Below are 25,048 nucleotides of genomic sequence, written 5' to 3' on the forward strand. Positions count from 1 at the left end.
GTGGGAGAAATTTCTCATGCTGACTGCACCCCAGGCCTCCTCACCTCACCTACATCAGGACTTTACTACACTTTTGTGGATAAATGAGAACAAATTTTCTGATTTGAGTACCATAATTAATCTGTAGATTGATGAGCACTGTGTTTGTGTTAATGTTGTCAGGATTCACTCATACTGCATTATTCCACATCTTGCAGGAAGTGAATCTGCTGTAGGTCCAGCACCTGCTCAAGGTGATAATTGCTACTTGGCTCTTTAGCGTAATATAAACATGTCCCTCTCACTCTGTGTGTGTGTGTGTGTGTGTGTGTGTGTGTGTGTGTGTGTGTGTGTGTGTGTGTTCCTTGTTCCTCTACGCTGAAGTCTTAATCACCCTGTCTCATGCGTGTGAGAATAATTTAGTCTTCCTTAGTGCAGGTAATGTGGGGTGAGGTGTTGTGTACCATGTGATCAGTGCTATAATTACCTCAGCGTTAACTGTACAGAAAATACATTGCTTTTAAAATATTTATAAATCCTTATGAGAGTTTGGGGATTACAATCGCAATTATTCACATCATTTTCCTCTATTTAAGCGAGTATGGTGGCAATCTAGGTAAACCAGTCTGGGGTTTTTAGTGTTTGTACTATAGGTTGTGGTTTGTGGTCATAGAGAGTGCTACTGTTGTGTTATTCTTTAGAGCATTCACACACTTATCACTGTGAACATCAGGCTTTGTATTAGCACCCAAACAGTGCCAACTTTACTTTATCTAGACCGATTTAGAACTGAGCAGGGGATGGTTAAGGGACTTGATCAAGGGCCCAGCAGTGGCAACTGCATGGCAGGTGGTGGGATTTGAACCTGTGACCTTCCAATCCAAAGTCCAATGACTTAACCACTGAGCTACAACTAAAGTTTGAGGAATCATTATAGCCGATTGTTCGGATTTATCAGGTGTTTTTTTTTTTTTTTTTTTTTTTTTTTTTTTTTTTTTATTACTTTTTACTTTTACTTTTCAGCTAATTTTGTGTAATATTGAGAAAATCTCAACTCATTGTTGTCTCTTGTTGTGGTTGTATATGTGGTTGGGAAAACTGTTATGGTCCAGAATGATTGTTAGCACAGGTTATTTTATAAATGAAGGGAGAGAGAACTTGATTAATCCCAAAACAAATTAATATATCATTCTACCCAACACACTTTTACTACATCTGGATTATAATCTGTTTGGAAAAAGACAAAAAAAAAACCCAGCAATTTTAAATCATTTAGTGCACAGCACAATAACACAATTCTTCTAAACTAAACAAATAAATGCTGCATTGTGGCTGTTTTTAGTTATCTTGCTACCTTGTGTTTTCTGGGTCTAATGATCTGGTATCAGCAAAGAAGAACAAACTCCTATTTGCAGTCAGTAAATTAGTTTTCTTTCTACAGCACTGTTCTAATGACTGCTTTAAAGGAGTAGAAATGTGTGTGCGTCAGACTGTGGAAGTTGTCGCAGGATACATACACACTTTGTTTCCGCAGTGCTACAGTACTTAATCACCTGACTGTATCACTTTACCGCTGATTAGCTACCCCAAACACACACACACACACACACATATTCATAGGTTTAGCTTCAAGAGTGAACATTGCAGCTGTTGAGTCATTGTGCATGTGTGTGAGAGTAGTCAAGAAAAATATCCTAAAGGGGTATTTTTTTTATTTTTTAGCTTTTTTTTTAAATCAACTACAATAACCTTAGTCTGTAAATAATTGTAAAAAGTCAATCATAATAATCAAATTTAAGACTTTTTAATGCCTAAAATTCAGCTGTTCAACGTCTTGAAGCATTTGAAACAGGTCTTAATTTTCCGATGTCCATGTAACGTTACCGCTGATGCTCACTGAAATGCTCGCGCAGCACTTTAGAATGTTTTTGTTTGTTAGTTTCTGTGGTGTTCTGTCTTTTGCTAATTTTAAATGGTCTGCAAAATCATGATCCTACTAAACAGCTTTTTTTTTTATCCGGGTACGATATTCAGCAATCAAATATTTATTTATCAACCGTTGCAAATCGACGTATTTGAAAGTTGGCATCCTGCAGGTTTCTTACCTTCACCACCTTCTTCCATATGGCTCAATTTTTAGTTCTGATCTCAAAAAGTCAGAACCAATCAGAGGCCACATTTTTATGATGTCATCATGTAGAAGCAATTTTCATCAACGCTCTCAAATATAAATGACAAAATCCTATTTTATATTTGAAATACATGCGTCATAAACACTGCCCATCTCTGCAATCAGCTTTCTGTTATTGGCGCAAATTTCTCTGATTGTACCACAGACATAAAACGGATTTTATTTCTCAGCTATGGGGGCAGTGCATGTTTAGTGATCCTTGGCTTGAAAAATTAATTTAGGGTTTGATGAAGACCAGTTGCTAACAACGCATTTGTGTGTGTTTTGTTGTGATAAAGGGCTTACATTTAATTCTTAATGGTCCTAAAATGTCAATAATTTACTTTGTGAAAACTGCAGAAACCATGGAGGGAGGGAGGGAGGGATAAAAGGCAGTAAGTCATTATAAAGTTATGGAACCTCACCGCTTGTTTACTCGTTTATTATTTACAGGTTTACTCGGCTGCTTTCTGAGACCCAGTGTTTAGTCTGTATGAATTGACCCTGGATAGGTTTTCATAAAGACCATCTGAGCAAAGAATTCCCACCATGGTTCCATCCAATCAAATTCAGAGAAATAAGGTCCAATCACTCAGAAATCCGTTTAGATTTTTCATTGCCCCAGATATAGGAAGTGACTCGAGCACACAATTCTACCAGACTTCTTTGGATGCAGTAGCATGAAATTTATTCACTTTAACTAGGAATTCCAAAGCCAGCTCCATGAAGAGCTGCTTTACATAAGTTGGATTTGGTAGAAGAGCTCCCTTTATAGAGGTATTACCCTATTGAAGGTCATCAGTACCTGACCAATGTACCAATGTTATATTCAGGTGTGCACAAACTTTTGACCATGTAGTGTAATTTTGTTGACTTTGTGATTGGTTTATTAGATTATGAACCACGGGTTGATCGCAGAACTCTGTGTGTTTGCAGAACGATGGACTCCAGGTTAACCTCCACTCTGTGCTGTTGGTGTTCTCACCACTTCACTAGACACGTGTTTAAATGTGACGTGATCTCAGCACTGTGTTAGGAGCAGAGCTGATGTTTGGAGTTAATGGAAACTTGGTGCTTTATGGATTTATTCATGTCTGTATACAGAAACTCATGGTCTTGTTCAAGTGACACCTGAAAATACTGGGTATACTGTGGACTCAGCGAACAGGGAGACTCCAGCAAGCAGCTTTTACTCACATGTTAACACACAGGAGCATGTGGGCAGATTCTCTATCATCTGAAGCTCCTTCTGTCTGTCTCTCTTTTTTTTCTCATCTATCTAGCCTCCTCTCTTTTCTGTCTCACTCTTCTTTCTTTGTTTCTCCCTGTCTTACTATTCTGTATCTTTCTGTTTCACTCTTTTTCTGTCTGTTTCTCTCACTCTTTCTCTGTCTCTCCCTGTCTCAATATTGTTTTTCTGTTTCTCTCGGTCTTTCACTCTCTTGCCCTTTTGCTGTCTCTTTCTCTCTTCTTTCTTTCCCCTTTTTTCTCTTTATATATTTCTGTTTGTCTGCCCCACTCTGACTCTCAATAAAAACTGCTTAAAACCAGATCAGGGTTTTTATAGTCGTTGTTGTTGTGGATTGCTGTATGTTATGGTGGTGGTGTCTCAGTGGTACTGCTTGTTTCTCTCGCTCCTGTCTGTGACAGGTGAGAGTGATTGTAGCTGAACAGTGCCCTCTTGTGGTGTGTGAGGTATTGCAGTGTATCTGTACACTGTTTCTTCTAACGACCCCGAAAAAGACAGCGTTTTAATTGTAAATCGTATTTTTCCTGTTACAGCAGAGGTCGAGTGTTTGCATTTTATTTCAACCTTTTTATGTTAGAATGTTAAATACCATAAATAACATTACTAAATTTACCTTTATGGCATTTGGCAGACGCCCTTACCCAGATCGACTTACATCTACAACAGGGGTCAAGGGCCTTGCTCAAGGGCCCAGTAGTGGCAGCTTGGTGGGATTTGAACTTTTGACCTTCCGATCCAAAGTCCAATGCCTTAACCACTGAGCTACCACCTCCCCTAAGTTTTTACAGCAAACATTACACATTCTTCTCTTTTCACCTTCTTATTCTCCTTCTGTCCATCTTCTCTCTCTCTCTCGCTATCTCTCCTTGTCTTTGTCTTTCCCTAACATCTCTCTCTCTTGCTCCCCCCTCTTCACTCGTTCAGTATATGTTCTGGAAAGCTGCTTTGTGACCGTATTTTTTGTTACAGTGCAAGAGAGTGCTATAAGAATATAAAGTGATTGGGGTGTGTGTGTTTGTGTGTGTGTGTTCAGAGGCCCAGTGAGGTGAGAGACAGCACTCCTGCTGGTTTAGAGAGAAAGCAACTCTTTGGCAGGCTGGCACAACTCCCCGCCCTCCCGCCTCCATGTATCCCGAATCTACCACAGACTCTCCCGCTCGCCTTTCACTACGACAGACCGGCTCTCCGGGCATGATCTACAGGTACACACACACATCCAGCACACAGTATTCATCTACATTTTAATTTATTGCAACACTCATGAATTACATCAACATTATCATGACATTAGTAAAGAATTGTGTTGGTGCAAAAAATAGGTTTATTTATTTATTTATTTTCAATGTCATGTGATGTGAGGTGTGAGACATGATGTCATCATGTCTTGGTCAGAAGTCTTTCTCTTTACTGTGAGTAAAACAAGAAAACAAGCCCGTTCAGGATTTAGACAAATGGATATTGTGTGCAACGCTGCCATATAATGCAGCACGAGCAGCCGTTCTGAAAGACTGAACGGCTTCACGTGTCTCTGAGCAGACTCGCCCTTCCTGAATTATGGGGAGAATTGTCTGGTGGGTGAGAACTGATCAGATTAAGGAGCAAATGTCATCTTTTCCATGCAGGGGGAAAAAAAACACCTCTTGGCCAATTATCATATACATTTTAAACTGAATGACTCTCATGTAGGTGTTTTCATAAACTCCTGGATATTACCCTGTCCACCTTAAAGCTCATCCACTTTCTACACATCTCATATACATGTACTGATGTGACTTTCTCTGATCTTAAACATGCAATAAATTCTATCCGCATGTGTATGCTGGAGAAACATGAAAACCTTAAAACTGAGACATGAATTAGAATTCTAAAACATGAAAGCTGATAGTGAGAGCGATGTATCATTTGAAAAAATCTTTAATAACCTGGTGCTTGCAGTGTTCTTCATGTACAGCAGGTGGAGCTACAGCTCCAGACTCCATCACAGTATTACAGTAGTGTCCAGTTCCTCAGGTGTGCTTGTATAGTGGATTTAACTGATCTCGATAGCTAGGTTGGATCGTATTTGCTGACAACCGATTAATCAACCAATAGCCTCAAAAATGAATACTGGATTCAAAACGCACAAACTTGGTGTAAAATAGTAATGAATTTTATTAAAAGAATAAAAAAACTACTAAATTATGAAAATGTGCTAAATGAAATAAATATATTCATTATATTAAATATTGACATGCATTCAAACTGAAACGCTCCAAATAAATAGTTATATGTAAAAATGAAACAAACAAACAATAAATAAAGACACTTTACCTAAACATCATGTGGTGGCAGTGATTTGCCTCTAGATGCTGCTCTTGCACTGTATCTATGCAACCCGGAAAAACTTAGTATGGATTTTTGCTGATAGTTCCAGCAGTCTAAAAACTAAGATTTAATTTACTTGGGGCATAATGAATAGATAGATAGCTGGATGGATGGATGGATGGATGGATGGATGGATGGATGGATGGATGGATGGATGGATGGATAGATAGATAGATAGATAATGTCTAGATGGAAAGAAAGGGTGAAAGGTTTTGATAGTAAGAGCGTTGTATTGTGTGGGTTTTTTTTTTTTTCTTTTTTTTTTTTGGGATGAGGAACTGGTGCTTGCAGTTTCCTTCATGCACAGCAGGTGGAGCTACAACTCCAAACATCACAGTATTACAGTAGTGTCCGGTTCTTCAGGTGTGCTTGGACCACATCTAATGTGCAGTTTCAGGTGGAAGAACATTCTGGGGTTTAGTCTCGTCCTTCCTTTTATGTTCCGAAACCTATATTTTATCATTTTATTTCCACTATAGACATGATGGAGGCTAGAATTGTTTTAAATAAACACGCTGCTGGTGCTCGATGTGGGGGTGTACCACTAAGAATGCTTAGTGGTTCTGCTTACTGATTAGTTACTATGGCAACCAGGAGTAGGAATACAACACCACACAGCGTGTCAAAAATGATAAGTTGTATATTCTACAGTTTTATTTTTTGTTGTTTTTGTTTTTTTGCCTCCATCTAATGGGTTTTTCTCTTACAGTCAGCATGGTCAATGTTATACATTTTACTTGTATAAGTTTCATTCTTAAAGTCTGCAACTACTCGCCTTTTCTGTCTCCCTCCCCCCGTTGCTCTATTAAACCTACCCTCTTTTTTTTTTCTTTTCTTTTTCTTCTCTCTCTCCATTTCTCTTGCTGACCTCAGCGCACGCTACGGGAGCCCCAAGAGACAGCTGCAGTTCTACAGGTACCTCTCTGTTCTACACTTTACCTTCCTGTTCCACACTTTCTACACTTTACCTCTCTGCTGCTTAACAAGATCAATCTGTAAATCCAGGAGGAAATAAAAATTGAGAGAATGACAAAAACATGGACTTCTGACATTCCAGAGCATCTCTACATGTTCATTAGAATAAAAAGAAATCAATAAATCTCACATGGGTATAATCTTTTATGTAGTCAGATTTGTTCAGTGTTCATTTTTTTCAAATATAAAATAAATATTAATACTATGTATTTTCTTTACATGGTTGAAAATTGGCAGTCAGATACAATAATAAATGATTTAACACTAAATTATCTTCTGCACGTTCTGATACTTTACCATTTGGATCTGTTTTACTTGGTAAGAATCCCCTTCTTTTTGTGGATTGACACACTGAAGAAAGTGACAGAATTTTGTGGACACCTGAACATAAGATTGTGATTTTTGAACATCCCATTCCACAATTAGTCTCCATTTGCCATAACAATAAGCTACACAAGATTGTGGAGTGTGTTTGTGGAGATTCACTCAGCTACATGTGTGTTAGTAAAGTCAGGTAGTGGTGTAGGTGAGAAGATGAGGAGGCCTGGTGTGCAGCGTTCATTCATCCCAAAGGTGTTCAATAGTGTTGAGATCAGAGAAGCAGGCCAGTCAAAGAGCATTGTCATGCTGGAACGTGTCTGGGACTTGTAGTTCATGTGAAGAGAAAATTTCATACTACCACATCCAAAGGTGTCTTATACAATTGTCTCCAACTTGGTTTGGGGAAGAACTGCATATGGGTGGAAAAAATCGGGTGTCCCAATACTTTTGGCCTTATACTGTGCAATATTTATTTATTTTTAACAAGAAATTACATGCGATGTCATTTCTGCATCAAGTGTAGTCTCAGTTTCCTCTGAGTGAGGCCATGGTGAAGATCCTGCTGATTAATTGTACACTTTTACATACAGTATATAATCCTACACCACTACCAATATCTACCTGATTATCTGAGTTCAGACACGAGCACACTTTCAGCATGTGGAATTTTTTTATGTAGATGATATCAGATTGTAGTTTTGGAAGCTTGACCTTCGACCCACATCCTCGTCCAGGTTAACATATAACATTCTCAGTTGATTGGAAGCTTAATGACCTTCTGTCCCACAATACATGGTCTTACACGTTGTGATGAATGATTATGAGGTAACACACAGGCCAGATTTCCTTAATTATTTCCCCTGTAAAACAGGAAGTCAAGGTTGTTCCTAGTTACCCATGTGGAATAAAAAATTCCATTTATTCCATTCCAAAATATATATATAATTTTATTTGTTTGTTTTTTTTCCCCCATTTGCTTTACTTGGATAGATTGTTTAATAGAAAACAATGTTGTCCTGTAGTTTAAACATTATGATTTCATATTGTTTTTCAGATTATAATCTATTAGTAAACATTTTTCTGATGTGTGTGTATCCAAAGTGTCTTTATTTTTGTCTTTATTTTTTTCCCCACTCCATTTCAGTAAAAGATTATGGGGTGAGATAAAGGAAGTATTGCGCTGATGGGGTTCTAAAACCCCTGATTAGAGATCCGGGGTGGGATCAGGGGGGTAAATGAGTTTTTTATTGGATTTTGATTTCACAGCCTCGCACATTTTCTTGCCTTTTAAGCTCAAAGTGTCCTGCTGACATCCTATAGTTTTAGCTTAGACTGGAATCGATCTTATATTGTGTGTGTGTGTGTGTGTGTGTGTGTGTGTGTAAGAGAAAGATCAGCGCTTATTTCTTTAGCCCAAAAGGAAACAATGGGTTTAGTTCAGAGTGGTGCAGTACTGCAGATTCTGTACTTGTTTGTTGAGATTCATGTAGCTTCTGTCAGGGTGTTGAAGTATTCGATGGGAATTCACCAGTGATAATGTTTTATTATGAATGAGTGTCAAAGAGCTACAGAGCTCTGATATCAGCATTCAACACCTAAGGAATTAATTGCTATCTGTCCTTTTCTGCATACATGAGCTTACGGATGCATATGATTGGCTGTGTGTGTGTGTGTGTGTGTGTGTGTGTGTGTGTGTGTGTGTGTGTGTGTGTGTGTGTGTGTGTGTGTGTGTGTGTGTGTGTGTGTGTGTGTGTGTGTGTGTGTGTGTGTGTGTGTGTGTGTGTGTGTGTGTGTGCTCGCGCCACCCACTCTAAAAATACAGTTTTGAAGGCATTTTAACATTTCAGAGACAAACCTGTAGACTTCATAGACTTTATTTTCACACATAAACACTGGCACACAATTTTCCACATGTACACAATCCAAAAATTGGATGATGAAGCAGCCTGAAGAGCAGGTGTGTCCTGGTGGAAATGGACTGGGCTCTTAGCGCTACAAACTCTGTTCTCATGATTTACAATAACAATGTGTTCTTCAAAATGAGTCTTTAAACACTTAATCTAAACGGCTTTTATCCATACCTTACTTCAGGCAGTTAAAAAAAAGACTTCCTACCTATTCAGACTTCCTTTGGGTGGGTGTGGGTGGGTGTGTGTGTGTTAATTTTTTTTCCTCCTGATTGTCTCTGTGACCTGAAATGAATTGTTATCTTGTTCACTCCCATCATTCCTGGGATAGACCTCAGGGTGTCCCCTCGTAAGCACTTAGTTTTAAAGTTTCTGTATTTCTGAGCGCACGATCTGTGAATTAGGCCACACCCACCAAAATCCAAAACTGAGACAGCAACAGTAATGTTCTGAAAAAGTGAAGACACAAATCTGAATGCACACAGAGTTTAAGTTCTCCAAGGCCGTGTCCACACTAATATTTTTCTCCGTTCCGTCCACTCCGAGACGCCATTGTCAATCAATGATTTTATTCTCCCGCCCGTAGCCGCATTCACCCATTAAATCTTGTGCTGCGCAGCAGGAGTTCAGGTTTCTACTACAGATCAACTGTAAAGTTTGAGAGATGTTTTAACACTCGTGCAGTCTCATGGACTCACGATTACCAGCGTCTAAGTTTTCTTCTGTCTGTGCTGAAACATCTTGACTGGTCATACACTGATACTCCTATCGAAGCTTTTCTGTTTCTTTTCCTCACGTTAAAGGCTTTGCGTGTACATTTCACCAGTTTGTTGGTTGATCTCAGTTTGTGGCGTTGGACAGACATTTTCATTTGACGTCACTTGCTGAAGGAGCATTTTCTTTTAAAAAGCTTGTGGAACGTAGCATTTTGTCTCCACTCTAGACAAGGGGAAAAATCTATAGCAATAAAAAGTTTTGTGTCTGTGCATATTTTCATAATTCTATACAATCCCCCCACCACCACCACCACCACCACACACACAACACACACACACACACACACACACACACACACACACGCGCGCACAAAAAGAAAAGCCATGCTGATTTCAGATCAAAGTAATTAACGCTGCACTAATTGAGATTGTATCGGCTTGTTGGGTAATACAGCTGTGTGTGTGTGTGTGTGTGTGTGTGTGTGTGTGTGTGTGTGTGTGTGTGTGTGTGTGTGTGTGTGTGTGTGTGTGTGTGTGTGTGTGTGTGTGTGTGTGTGTGTGTGTGTGTGTGTGTGTGTGTGTGTGTGTGTGTGTGTGTGTGTGTGTGTGTGTGTGTGTGAGAGAGAGAGAGAGAGAGAAATGTCGAAAGAGTGAAACAATTTCCTCGCCCAGGCCTCGTCATACACACTGAGCTAAAAGCAACCCAAAAGCTTTTAGTACGAAAGCCGCTGAATAATTTAGACCTGATAATATTTGCTGTGGTTTGCAGAAACAGGCTCTTTCTCCTCTTCTCCTTCTTCACCCCCCCAAAAGGACACAAATGGATTTCCTTCATGGAATCTCATGGAAAAGGAAGGTGGGGGGGGAGAGTGTGCATTGGGGGGAGGAAGATGAGGATGATTATTATTATTATGATGAAGATGGGCTGAGCAGAGCGGAGGGTGATGCGATTTCCATTGCTAATTAGTTTAGCTGCTTGCTACTAAGACACTCCCAGTTTTGGGTGGATCGCTGCATCGCCGGTCGCAGTTGGAGTTTATAAGACCAGAGTGTGGAACCCATAACCCTCGTTCATGAGCAGACCCCCAAGACCTCGGGTGAGTTCAGCTCCGGGTTCGAGAGCCAGTGGCGTCCGAGTGCATGCGGGTTATGGGCTTACCTATCCTCCTTCCCTATCGCTTATCTCATCCCATCTCTTCCCCGCGTGTGCTGCCATGCTTTAGTTTTCTGTAGCATGTTCCCGCAAGGTTCCCGAGGAACGACTACAGCGATTAGCGAACGATTATTACACAGCAAGCGCGTGACAGGTTTGAGCTGAAAGAGCGGTTTATTTTACACTCTTTCTGCTGATTTTCCAGTGTGTGTGTGTGTGTGTGTGTGTGTGTGTGTGTGTGTGCGCGATTCATATTAAAAAAGAGAAAGGTGCAGGATAGAAGCTTGCTCTTACAGAACTCTGCACGTTTTCAGGAGATCGATACGCATCTGTGAATGGAAAAAAATGAGCGTAATGGATGCTGTGTTAGACAAAAGGATTCAGACGTTTCCAAAACCTTTAAAAGCAACTTATTTAAATGATCAAGTCAAATTCGAGAATTATTTTCCTTTTCTTTTTTTGTTTGTTTAAATCTTAAATAAATATAATGTATAATATAAAATTCTTAAATAAATGAAATTGCTCTGAACTGCATGCATGCTGTAGTGCGTCATGGAATTTTCAAATATTGCACTATTGAGTTCTTTCAGCTCCGGTGCGTTTATTCCAGATCTTTTTTTTTTTTTTTTTTTACATTTTAATGTTGTTACACAGAAAGGTGAGGACGATGCTCTAATTGACGACTTCTAAAGTCTTTAAATGGATTCAAATCGGTGGTCTGAATGGATACCTGAATTATGATGTTGCTCACTATGTGGCATCAAGTGCATGCTTCTACCCTCTCTACCCCCTTTCTGCCACATAGTGTGTGTGTGTGTGTGTGTGAGGAGAAGAAGAAGGAAGTGGAGCTAGAGCAGCTCTGATTACAAGTTGCATGACCACTTTAGTGTCTCTTTTCTCCCCACTTCTCGAAGACCTGTGCTATTTAAGGCCGTGGCTGAACCCAGTCCCAGAGTCCCTGAGCTTGTACGCAGTGTGTGTGTGTGTGTGTGTGTGTGTGTGTGTGTGTGTGTGTGTGTGTGTGTGTGTGTGTGTGTGTGTGTGTGTGTGTGACCGAGGAGGATGGGGCTGAGCCACGCTTGTGGGCGGGTAAATAGTGCAAGACTCGCACACCATCCACCTTCACTTCTGAAAACCCCTGCAGATCCCCAAACCGGCTGGGCCGGGCAGTGGAGTGCGCAAGAGTATCAGCAGCAGCAGTAGCGGAGGAGGAGGAAGGATGTTGTCGATGTCCTACAGCGAGAGCATACGGAGCGGAATCAGCCGCTACCATTCGGACCAGGGGCTCAACCAAGCCCCGAGGCAGACCAGCCAAACCGAGCTCCTGCGCCTCCGGGAGCAGCGCGCCGCCGCACAAGTCAAGAACATGGAAGATTTCCTGAAGATGAACGGCCTCACGTTGGAGGAGTGCGTGTCCTTTCAGACAGGAATGAAGTACAGGTAAGGGTCGTGATGATTGACTCGGACGTGGCGCTCGGAAGGCCGGCTCGGAGTTTACGACTCCAAAGAGCCGTTAAAGGATTTAAATGCCGGTTTCAGGCGCGTCCTAATGGAGTCACTGCATTCGGTTCGATGTAAAGTAGCCTCTTCAATCCAGCAACAGGTGGAACGTTTTTATTGCCCCCTTGTTGCTCGTGTGGAAGTGCTCGTCTGTAGCACTCTCGCTGCAGTGAAACACTTTCCTGCAGTCGGCTTCTTTCCCCCCCACCTCACACCACGCTACACGCTCCAGGTTTATTTTCATCATCTAGGTCGCTGGTATATTTGTTCAACAATGAGAAAAGGACAACTCGGTCTCAGAGGCAAAAGTGCAAAGATGCCCAGATATAACACTCAGCTCGAGTACTGTACATAATCAATCATACGGTGTTATTTCTTTTTCCTGCGATGTTACTTTGTGTCTTTGTGTACACATTTATCCTGCTCTGTTTACACAGTTAATGTGATTCATTACAATGTGGGTTCAGGATTAATGTTTGATAAGCTAAAGGATATTGAGAAAAGCCTGACGCTGGTGTTCGGTGTCGGGGACAGCAGTCACTCGGAAGCGTTTTTTGCCCTGGCGCACGCCCAGCGGTCCAGTGTCACTCCTGGGTACAAAGATCATGCAGAACTGGTTTTACTGGTTAACTGCAGAAAACCTTTTAACCTTCCCAGATATTTGCCTCAAAAAAATAATCAGTGTCTGGCACATGATTCCATGCTCATGCCTCAGATTCCTGTTCTTAGCTGACTGGAGAGGAATGATGTGGTCTTCTCACTGCTCACAGCTAATCCACCTTCAGGTTACCTGCATTATGAGATGCATTTCTGCTCACCACAGTGGTCACACAGTAAAGGCTGTTTGTTTCTAGTTCCTTCCTGGCAGTCACTCACAGTGTTTTTTGTTTTATGCACCATGCTGTGGTTGTGTGTGAAAATCTCAGGAGATGAGCAGGTTCTGAATTGCACATTAGTCACATACTTCAGACTTTTTTCATTCTGATGTTTAACTGAAGCTCTTGGCCTGTGTAGTGTTGCAGGTGTGCATGTTCATAGCTCTCATCAGAAATACAGAGATGTTTTCTGTTTTCATGTGTGAGAGAGAGAGACAGAGAGAGAGAGAGAGAGAGAGAGAGAGAGAGAGACAGAGAGCGAGCATCTGTATCACTCATTCTGACCCCCTCACCTTTAAAGCGATGGTGTTGCGCTCAGGTAACACTAGCACATGGTGTGTAGCAGAAACCGCAGGCTGATCCTTTATCAGTGATAGGAAGCCCAGATCTGCAGTGCAGGACGTTTACAGGTTAAAGTACTCTGAGGAATTAAACGTGAGACGGAGGGATTGATTTACACGTCACTAATAACTGCTCCTAATGAAGACAACATTTAGAGTCATGCTGTTATTGGATAATAATCACCATCATAGAACTGATTTATTACTTATAGCAGCATGTTTACAGTTCACAGTGAAGTGTTCGTTCCTGTTCTCACTGACATCTTTCTCTCTCTCTATCTGTCAGTAGGATCGCTGTCTTTTTCTCACTCTCTTTGTATAAAATCTCTCTTTCTCGCTTTCTCGCCTTACTTTATAGGCATGACGGCTCTCTGTCACTCTCTCTCCATCTTTTAGAATTCTCTCTCTCTCTCTCTCTCTCTCTCTCTCCTGGATCTCTCTTTTTTTAGAAGGACTTTTCTCTCTGACTTCTTTCTCACTCAGTAGGATTTCTCGCTCTAACTCTCTCTCGCTCTCATATGTCCTGAAATGTTTTTTTCCTCTTATGCCAAAGTAGTATGGAATACATTCCTTCATTCCTTCTTTTTTCATTTTTTTGATTTACTAATCTACAGTTATGTTTAATAATGAGTGAGACGGTATTTTTTATATTTTTATATTTGTCCTGAAAATGCTACAGAACACGGACACTGGAGATTCCATTAGCTTTATAAGACAAGATGAGAGAACTTTCTTCATCTCAAAGTTTAGAGTACAAGAAACAAAAATAAAGTGAAATGAAATATAACTGGAAAAAAAAAATCTGATGTTCCTCTCAGGAGAGCAGAAAACCTCTGGAGGGAAAAGTTTAAACTGATGTAAGTAAACTCCTTTTGTGGGTGCGATGTGAGATCTAACCACAAGGTGGTGCTCTTGATTTAAAAAAGAAACTGCAGCAGGCGGAGAATCGGTCACATTTCAGCGCTTTGATCGATGGTGTCGGGTTTGCAGTGAGATGCTGAGCTGGGACCGGTGTCTCACTGTGAGGGATATCTGATGCTCCTCTCAAGAACTTGTACAGCAAAACATAGCTGAGTCGAATCTCCCAAGACTGTCAGGCATTAATATTTAATTGAGTTTAAACCAAATACTTTTCACAATATATATCATCTCGATTCTGATTAGTCAGAAAGTGTTGCTGAGTTTCCTGTAACACCAGGCTTACGTTAATGCACCAGTTCTAATTATAACATTGTTTCTATAGCAACCGCTCGTCCACGTGAAACACTTCACTGCTAACTTTGACTGTAATCATAAATATTATGTAAGAAGACATTTATACATTTTTATAGAGGTTATAATGTAGGTAAAAACAGGAGCATTAAACTGCATTTGTTGCAACACTAAATAGATAAAAAGTTAGTTATCAAACAAAAATGATGTGGTGTAAGAGGAATATTTAACTAAGACTCTTCACACCACACAGTGGCTGTTTTTCATATCTAATGAAAAAATGTTTTTGAGGAGATCACATTTGGATTAGAAAGTCTGAGGGTCAGGGTGAAATCAGACAGGATGCTCTCAGGGTACAGTCGGGATCTGCTCTCGGTGTCGGGTCCGGTTAAAGATCTTGCTGATGTATCATTAGTGTCACGATTCCTGTCCTTCTGTCAGCGTGTGTAGTCAGTGTGTCACTCAGTGAAAATGTGCTGATAACCTGTGTGTGTGTGTGAGGAACAGGAATCTGCTGTGCTCAGTAGAAATGTCCAATCTGAGCCTCCCTCATCCTGACCACATTCTGCTCACTGCTCATGTACAGACCTGCTGATGTTTAGATTCTTTATTAAATCCACATACAATATTAAAAAAAATTTTCTGCAGCATCAGAACCCATTCTAATTGGACAGAAGGTCCACACTGATTCTGTAGCACCGCTCATACAGCGGTTCCAGCTGTAACGTGAACGCCGGGTTTATATTGATGTGCTTTTTAATGTTAACGTTTGTTTCTATGACAACTAGTACACATGGACTTGCAGTGCAACACCCTTTAACATGATCTGAGTAACAGTGTTTATTGAACCTAAATGTGAAATCGCTGATGTGAAGGATATTAATGTTAGGAGAAGTTTCCCATTTATAGAGAGAGTGTTTGTGAAGTTACCCAGCACCAATAAATTGTTCAGGATAAGAGAAGTGTAACGTGAGACAGATTAGGGAGATGAAATAGAGAGTGTGACCCTGTCATGAGACAGAGGGGGGTTCAGTAGACAGAGAGTGTGATCCTATTGAGAGAGAGAGAGAGAGAGAAGAGAGAGGACTCTTCTCGTCTGGACTCACTCATTTCAAACGGCAGGCGGAAATCACGCAGGCCGAATCGTCTTACGTTTTGCTCCTACGCAGTACAAAGACGTGATCGTTTTTTAGATGTTTCCGTGTGGATGAGTGACTTTTGTGAAACAATTAAAAACTAAACATTCGACGCCTTGTTCAAATTGATCTGGATTAGTGTAGACGTAGCCAGAGAATACAGACAGGGTGCTGTACACACTCTTATCATTCTGCACTGACCTCTAACACACACTCCGACTCCGTGTTCTCCCTGTCGTGTATTACTTTCCTTTTCCTGTCCAAAAGTGTTCTACAAAGACTCATGCAAACCATAGAAGTGCTTCATTTTGGACTCCTATTTAGATTATTAGCAAGAAAACGAATTTGAGCTTCTTCACCCAGCGGTGTCTCGAGACTAGATGTTCTGGGCATCGCACAAGTAGTCACATGGATACAGAAATCAGAGCAGCGCTGCGAGCCTAAACACGACAGTGAGGGGCCTCTCGCATGAGCGCTTGCTGTTCCACAGTTATGCGTTTATATAAGAGTGTTCTCCTCGCATCACTGCTGCGATCTCGACACGCTTCGTCCAGTCACGTTAGAGGTCTGTACTGTTTTTATTAGAAAACTCAAGCGGTTCTGATGAATTTTAATTCCGAGCCTGGACTGTAGCACACCAGCGCGAATGAGGAAAAAGCACAAAATTACCACCATTTATGAAAGTTTGTTCGGTGCGTAACGTTGAATTCTTCTTGAAACTCGAACATGTGGAATAACAGCATGTAGAAAGTTTTACACAAACATATCGAAGTTGTGATTTTGTGAGGAGTTGTGAGGACCTTATCGACCAACTCTCACTTTCTACCTTCATCAAGTCTAATCGACCAGATCTTCCTGTGTCTGTGCACAGGGGCATTGTCGTGATGGAGCAGGTTTGGGTCTCGTAGTTCTAGTGAAGGAAAAATGTTATGCTCCTGCAACCAAAGACGTCCTACACAACTTTGTGGGACCAGTTTGAGGAGGAAGCACATATATAGGTGTCCTAGAACTTTTGTTCATGATTTTTCTCTCGCTGAAGTTGAGATCCTGAGTGGGAATTTCCAAGTAGTCAGATCTTTTAGATAAAGTTTTCTGAAGACATGTTGCACGGAATCTGGTTTATATCTCCTGCATCGTGTCGCACAAACACGATGAAACGTCAAATATAGACCAGGAAGAAACACATATTGGTGGTTAAAATCGTTTTTGGCTGTGTAGTGTAGTAGTCATGGTTCTGTAGAGCAAGAAGATATATTTGAGTAGCATATGATTGATGGAGGAGGTGGTTGGCTGATCACCAGTACAGCCGTCTCTCCAATGAGTGATTTACTGTGTGTTTTCTGGCACAGGCCTCAGACTGATTGTGTGTGAGACCCAGTCAGAGCCGTGGATTTACTGCTCGTGAACGTTATAACGCCCCGATATTGTGGGGAATGTTGTAGTAATTCTGGGGTTTTGATTACAAGCAGGAGTTCAGGGTGGTGCCGTGTAGAAGATCACAGTCTTGTGCTTTTTCTTTTTTCAACTTAAAAAGGGGAATAAAGACCTCCTGGTTATGGCAGTTTCTATCATGAACGTAGCTATAAACTGATTGGAAAAAGCACAGTGTAGCTCCCCCCCCAGTAATTTCACGAGCACAAGGATTCTCTGATGACAGGCTATTTATTGACTGCTTCCAACTTAGGATGCCGTGAGAATGTATAAAGACATAAATAAATAAAACAAATAAACATTGTCTCTGTAACCCTTTTAAACAAAGTTAAATTAAATTTAAACAGCATGACTATAGTCTTTGCACAGATATCGCTCTTTTCCACATAGCAACACAATCCACATTAATCACATTCAAATAAATGAAAAACTTACTTTATTGGCTGCTTATTACCAAAGGAGAACTGAATCATGCATCTGCTGTCCTTTTTAACTCGAGATGAATAAAATATAAACATTTAAATGTGAAAACGCTTCATCTTTCCATGTGGTGCAGACATCTTTTCCTACCTGAATCGCTCTGAGCTTTTCATAATAAAAGTCTCTGTTCAAACAACTCTGGTTAAGCAGTTTCGTGATGTTTTTAATCTACACTTAAACTGGGAGAGTGTATCTGAACCCCGAACACTGTCAGGAAGACTATTCCAGAGTTTAGGAGCTAAATGTGAAAATGCTCTACCACCTTTAGTGGACTTTGCTATTCTAGGAACTACTAGAAGCCCAGAGTTTTGAGATCTCAGGGAGCGTGACGGATTGTAGCGTGTTAAAAGACTGGATAGATACATGGGAGCCAAACCATTTAGTGCTTTATAAGTGAGTAGCAGTAGTTTGTAGTCTATTCGAAACTTAACAGGAAGCCAATGTAGGGACGATAAGATTGGGGTTATATGATCGTATTTTCTTGACCTTGTGAGAACTCTTGCTGCTGCATTCTGAACTAACTGAAGCTTGTTTATTAATGATGCAGGACATCCACCTAGTAATGCATTACAGTAGTCTATTCTAGAGGTCATAAACGCATGGACGAGCTTCTCTGCATCAGATATAGATAACATATTTCTTAGCTTAGAAATATTTCTAAGGTGAAAGAAGCTGTAACTTGGTTGATATGATAATTGAAAGATAAGTTGCTGTCTAAAATAACTCCCAGGTCTTTTACCGTTGAACTAGTGGTTACAGAACATCCGTCTAACTGCAGGTTGAGATGCTGGAAGAAGCTTCTGTATACTAGTTTTTGGGCCGATGAGCAAAATCTCAGTCTTATCCGAATTTAAAAGTAGAAAGTTATGGGTCATCCAATCTCTTATTTCTTCAACACACTCAGTTATCCGAGTCAATTGAGCTGTATCGCCTGGTTTAGATGAGATATATAGCTGAGTATCATCAGCATAACAATGGAAGCTAATTCCATGCCTTCTAATAATATTTCCTAACGGAAGCATGTATATTGTTTAAAGGTCTGAGCCGATCAATGACGTTTGTCCGAGACGCCACAGGATAAAATGTATTATTTTGAGAAATTAATTGTTTCGATTGTTGGGTTTGTGTACACACTCGTGCACTCACACGCGCAGAAACACGCGCACACATCTCAGAGTAAACGCTCCAATTAAGTCCAAGTGTCGAGCAGCTGTGAGTGGAGCAGCTGTTGCTTCAGTCTGATTAACACAATTTGCATAATGGCTTTTTGTCACATCCATTTGCGTGTGTGTGTGTGTGTGTGTGTGTGTGTGTGTGTGTGTGTGTGTGTGTGTGTGTGTGTGTGTGTGTGTGTGTGTGTGTGTGTGTGTGAGAGAGAATATTTTAGCATGTTATATTAAATGCAGCCTCACCCTCAAATAATTATGCACATCCCTTCTCATTGTTTAATTACACACAGAACTGGGGAGAGATTTTTATATAAATCTGTAACTCTTTATTGATCAGATTTTTCATTTTCCTTTTTAATAAAAATACACTGATAGCGTCATGGCGTGTGATGAGTTTCAGTTCGCCATCATGATGAAGTCTAATTTTGTTGTCATGACTCCTGGTTTTCTGTAGTGTCACGTTACCGGGTTATCATGTTTCTGATCCGTGTGTGTGTGTGTGTGTGTGTGTGTGTGTGTGTGTGTGTGTGTGTGTGTGTTTTTAGTACTGCATCATTTTCAACACACAAATGGACCCCACAAATACTCACAAACCTACACTATATGGTCAAAGATGTGTGGACACCTGACCATTAGGTTGTGCTTCTTTTTGAACATTCAATATTTATTTGCTGTTATAATAACCTCCAATAACCTCCACTCCTCCAATAACCTCCACTCCTCCAATAACCTCCACTCTTCCAATAACCTCCACTCTTCCAATAACCTCCTCCACTCCTCCAATAACCTCCTCCACTCCTCCAATAACCTCCTCCACTCTTCCAATAACCTCCTCCACTCTTCCAATAACCTCCTCCACTCTTCCAATAACCTCCTCCACTCTTCCAATAACCTCCTCCACCCTTCCAATAACCTCCTCCACCCTTCCAATAACCTCCACTCTTCCAATAACCTCCTCCACTCTTCCAATAACCTCCTCCACTCTTCCAATAACCTCCTCCACTCTTCCAATAACCTCCTCCACTCTTCCAATAACCTCCTCCACCCTTCCAATAACCTCCTCCACCCTTCCAATAACCTCCTCCACTCCTCCAATAACCTCCTCCACTCTTCCAATAACCTCCTCCACCCTTCCAATAACCTCCTCCACTTTTCCAATAACCTCCTCCACTTTTCCAATAACCTCCTCCACTTTTCCAATAACCTCCTCCACCCTTCCAATAACCTCCACTCCTCCAATAACCTCCACTCCTCCAATAACCTCCTCCACTCTTCCAATAACCTCCACTCTTCCAATAACCTCCACTCCTCCAATAACCTCCTCCACTCTTCCAATAACCTCCTCCACTCTTCCAATAACCTCCTCCAATAACCTCCTCCACTCCTCCACTCTTCCAATAACCTCCACTCTTCCAATAACCTCCACTCTTACAATAACCTCCTCCACTCCTCCAATAACCTTCACCACTCTTCTGTTAACCTCCATTCTTTCAATAACCTCCACTCCTCCAATATTCTCCACTTTTTCAATAACCTCCTCCACTCTTCCAATAACCTTCCTCCAAGCTTACAAAACTCCAAGATTTTTGTGAGATTTCATTCAGCTTTAATGGTGTTGGTAAAGGTAGAAAGGTGTTTGTAGCTTTATAACAGGAGATCTTGAACTCTCTTTTACAATCTATGTAAAGCAGATCTTCATGGAGCAGGTTTGTGCACAGGAGCATTGTCCTGCTGGAGCAATTTGTGCTGTTTGGAAAAGACCCACATATGGCTGGAGAATCATGTGTCCTAAAACTTTAGTATATGTAGTGTATATAAAGGTAAAGAGTGCTGACGCTGTGTTTACTCTTCATGCTGATGTTTGTCTTGAGGTCACCTGCAGAGCTCTTGGTTAATTCTCTCCTCAGTGATGAACTTTGACATCGTTCCTCATGTTACATGTTAAACTCGTCTAATTCTGTGTAGAAGATTCCTGTAAACTTAACCGTGTTATTTTTAGCTCCAAACACCGTAACTACATCATCTGTGCTTCTCATTAACTGACCGTATACACACACACACACACACACACACACACACACACACACACTGCAGTGTGAGAGCACAGAGTTGGTGTATTAGGTTATTTGTAAAGTGCTGCAGTCAGGTGAGCGAGCGAGAGAGAGCGAGAGAGAGAGAGCATGCTCCACTCGTTTTTAACTTTCACTTTTTATCCTTTTTTCTGACTTTGACTTGTTTTATGTAAACGTCAAATAGTGAACAGACAGAACACAGTTTATCATCCATCATCTCTCAATTCACTTTATACACACACACACACACACACACACACACACACACTCCCTGCGGGCACACACACACTGTTTACTCTCTCTCTCTTTCCATTCCCCTCATGCCCCCCATTCCCTTTACTTTCTCTCTCTCTCTCTCTCTCTCTCTCTCTCTCTCTCTCTCTCTCTCTCTCTCTCTCTCTCTCTCTCTCTCCCCTCATGCCCCCCCCGTTCCCTTTACACACACACTCTCTCTCTATTTCCGTTTCCTTTACACTCTTTCTCTCTCTGTTCTATCTCTCCGTTCCCTTTACACCCTCTCACACATACACTCTCTTTCTCTCTTTCTCTCTGTTTACATACACACATACTCTCTCCATTCACACACACACTCTCTCTCTCTCTCTCTCTCTCTCTCTCTCTCTCTCTCTCTCTCTCCCTTCACTTAACACTTTCTCATTTAGTGTCTCTCCCTCTCTCTTTGTTCACTTCATGGTCTCTCACTTTCTTGGTGTCTCTTTTTTTCTCAATTTTCTCTATCTCTCCCCATATCTCACTCCTTTGCTCTCATCACTCTTTTACTTTTTCTCCCTTTCTCACCTTTCTCTACTACATCACGTTTTATCCATCTCTCTCTTTCTCTCCCAAACCTCTCACCACTGCAGCACGTGCTTTGTCCTTTTTTTCTCAATCCCTCCCTCTTGCTCTTTCAGTTGACACCCACCACTCTCTCTCTCTCTCTCTCTCTCTCTCTCTCTCTCTCGATTTAACTTGAGTCGCCTCTCAGGAGCATTTCCATAACTGGCAGACCAATTACAGGCTCAGGATTCTCTGGGAAAGACGTCCAGTCCTGTCAGTGTTCTTTGTTTTTCTGTGTGTGTGAAGATTGTGATTGGAGAAATATCACCAGACCTGCAGAACGAGGAATGTATGGGAAGATCGCGCATCACTCGCGTACAGTCAAAGCAGACACCGAATTGTAGGTGTGTGTGTGTGTGATCACAGAGCTTCTCGCCTCACAGCACAATGAGACGAGAGAAGACAGAGACGGTTTCGCATGTGATGAGTAAATCCGAGTGAGATTTGCGCTCTCGCTCAGAGATACAGGAGAGACGGGTTTCCTCTTGTGCCCTGACTTTCGTGGTTAAGTTACAGTGCGTGCGTGTGTGTGTGTGTGAGGGGGGGAAACAGTGAGGGAACTAGAGAGGATTTTTTGGCTTGACTGCACTGCGTGACTCGGGTCAGGATGCAGGTGTCGTTCGTGTGCACAGATCACCGCTCCATGAGCCGCAGCACAGACGAGCGTCTAAACAGACAGAATGCCAGCAGCCCCAACGCCGGAACTCGCAGCAAGTTCCGAACCGTTGCCATGGTAGCACGCAGTCTCGGGCAACTCTCGGTCCAGAGCGTACCGTCCTCCAGCGATCAGAGCATGAGGACCGGCATGAAGTATAGGTACTCGAACACTGCTTTTCACCAGGTCACACATTATCATTATTATTATTATTATCTTTATTATAATAAAGAAAATTGAGACGTATTTGACACTGAAGTTCAGCAGGTGGTGAAATCGCACGTAGGGGTGTGTGATATTTACAACAAAAAGAATCTATATTTTTGGGGGGATTTTATTGATATCGATAATTGGACAATATCTTTGAGTGCGTTATTGTGCGGTATCTTGAGTGGATAAACTGCTGAATCCTAAAATTGTGATATTTTTCATATTCTATGTGGTCAGTTCAGAGTTTTAATCGTTTTCAATAAGTAATTATTTATATTTTTATGGGCCTTTTTGTTACCTTTATAAAGCCATTTTTTCTAAAAGTGTGCATCATGTTTTGATTCATGTTCTTGCATTTAATCAGTCAATTAGAATAATAAGAGATTTTGGCTGTTACCAAGCAAATCAGTATTTTGTAATATATTTTGAAATGTAATATAATGTAATTGCTGATTTTTGGAGGGGAAAAGACACTTTTCCATGTGAGATTAATTATTTGAAATTATATAAATGTACACATTTTCTGTCTCCATATCTTGAATTTTGTGATCATTCAAAATGCGTTTTAATAGACTGGAAGCACTGGAACCCTTTTTCTAAGATCTAACACACTAAGAGCTCTTCAATACACTGCAAAGCTGCACAGGGCAGTTAGAGCAGACTCTGATGGAGAACCTGGTTATCTTCAGGAAGAGATAATGAAAGAGACGATCTTTACAGTTAAAAAATAAATAATTAAATTAAAAAAGCAATATCATAAAAAAAAAGTGTCAAGAAGGGGGTAGTGTCAAGAAAAAAAAAACTATCTTAAACTTTTAACAGAAACATTTAACTCAAACAAAACGCTCTAATAGGCACTTATCTATTTATTTATCATCATTCCTACTCCCATGTCCTCTAATTGTACAAATAAGTCCTTAACTGATACATTAAACTAAATAATTATTGTATTGTTACCAATAATCTGTTTCTCACCCATGTATTTAACTTTTTCTCTTCTTCTGTCTTCTCTCTATCTTTCTCTGTCATTCCCCATTCCCCGTCTCACTCTGTTTACCTCTCCGTTTTCTCTCACTTTGTCTTTTCTCTCTCTCTCTTTCTCATCCCTCTCACTTTCTCACTCTGTTCACCTCTCTTCTCTCTCTCTTCTCTCCTCTCCATTTCTTTCTTTTTCTCTCCCTCCGTCTGTCTCCTGTCTGTCTCTTTCCTCCTCTCTCATTTAAGCGAATTCATTGTTAATTAAATCTTTAGTTGTTGATTCGTTTAGAGAATAAATCATTAGTTAGTGATTCTGAGATGTGGATAATTGTCATGACAATATTGATCTTGTGTGTGTGTGTGTGTGTGTGTGTGTGTGTGTGTGTGTGTGTGTGTGTGTGTGTGTGTGATAAATAGGCGATCACTAACTTTTAGCTGAGATGTGAGCTCTGTTATTATTCTGCTTACATTTATTCAGAACTCTATTGAGTTTTAGTTTTTATTCTAATTTAGTTTGAGTTGTATTGACGCCGTGACGTCTTTTAGAGTCTCATTCAATCCTGACATCAGGAAATCCTGAACACTGAAGTGAACTCCTGCCACACACACACACACACACACACACACTGTTGAGCTGATCTATTATAAAGATGCTCTTGGGAAAAACGGTGCCGTCTCAAACAGTGTCCCTGCCCTGTGTAGCGAAAGTGAAAGCTGTATGTGTTGTGGGCGTGGCTAAAGTGTGGACACTCCAGTGACCCCTAAAAGGCTCAGAGCAGGAAAAAAAGTTTGAAATACGGCACATACACTTTTAATGATCGACAATTAGTAGTATTTTTAATATCAGTTTATTTTAAAGTTGAAAAAGGAATATTTGTCACTGTCTGTTTCTGTCTCCTGGGGCGTTTGGAAACTGGTCTTTGTGCACCGACTCGTGAAAGAAAGTGACAGAAGCTAGAAAGATAAGTGCATGCCTTTCTGCAAGTTGGGTTGCTTAGCAACAAGACGGACCTGTCCTGTTGCCTCGCCAAGGACGGTTCCGCTTTAAGACCCGCGTCAAGTTTCCTTACGAGGTAGCAGAGCTGCCGGAACTAAGCTCTTATGCAACATTGGGTTAAAAGTGCTGCACGAACCCGGAGCCATTCCCTTCATAAACACACGTAGGAAATGCACAAAGCGTTCCACTCACTACGTATTCATTTCTTTATTCATCCACTGATAAAAACGAATAGATGCAGTGAGATCGAATTGCTCAGACTATTATGAAGTATTGGGACACATGACTTTTCCACCCATATCCGATTTTTTCACCAAACAA

General features: G+C 40.9%; 2 protein-coding genes across 8 annotated transcripts in view; one reads left to right on the top strand and one right to left on the bottom strand.

The window, feature by feature from the left end:
* The window catches only part of kcnab2a (potassium voltage-gated channel subfamily A regulatory beta subunit 2a), a 61,874-nt gene that overhangs the window by 15,003 nt on the left and 21,823 nt on the right, over positions 1-25,048 (top strand). For 3 of the 7 annotated variants that reach the window (XM_083535365.1, XM_083535367.1, XM_083535366.1), the window contains 2 exons: positions 4,432-4,600; positions 6,636-6,677. In XM_083535365.1, the coding sequence (XP_083391491.1) occupies positions 4,524-4,600; positions 6,636-6,677 (119 nt within the window). In that variant the 5' untranslated portion in view covers positions 4,432-4,523. Of the gene's footprint in view, positions 1-4,431; positions 4,601-6,635; positions 6,678-10,705; positions 10,779-11,978; positions 12,275-22,016; positions 22,704-25,048 lie in introns of those variants that run through there. The other 4 variants (XM_083535369.1, XM_083535364.1, XM_083535368.1 and 1 more) reach the window with 4 other exon arrangements.
* Positions 16,118-25,048, bottom strand: part of megf6b (multiple EGF-like-domains 6b) — an 88,896-nt gene continuing 79,965 nt past the window's right edge. Inside the window, exon 40 of the transcript XR_014532452.1 lies at positions 16,118-16,130. The gene's annotated coding sequence lies outside the window, so the exon portion shown is untranslated. The remainder of the gene's footprint in view (positions 16,131-25,048) is intronic.

The sequence above is a fragment of the Silurus aristotelis genome (assembly GCF_946808225.1).
Source record: "Silurus aristotelis genome assembly, chromosome: 29".
In the NCBI taxonomy this organism is placed as follows: Eukaryota; Metazoa; Chordata; class Actinopteri; order Siluriformes; family Siluridae; genus Silurus; species Silurus aristotelis.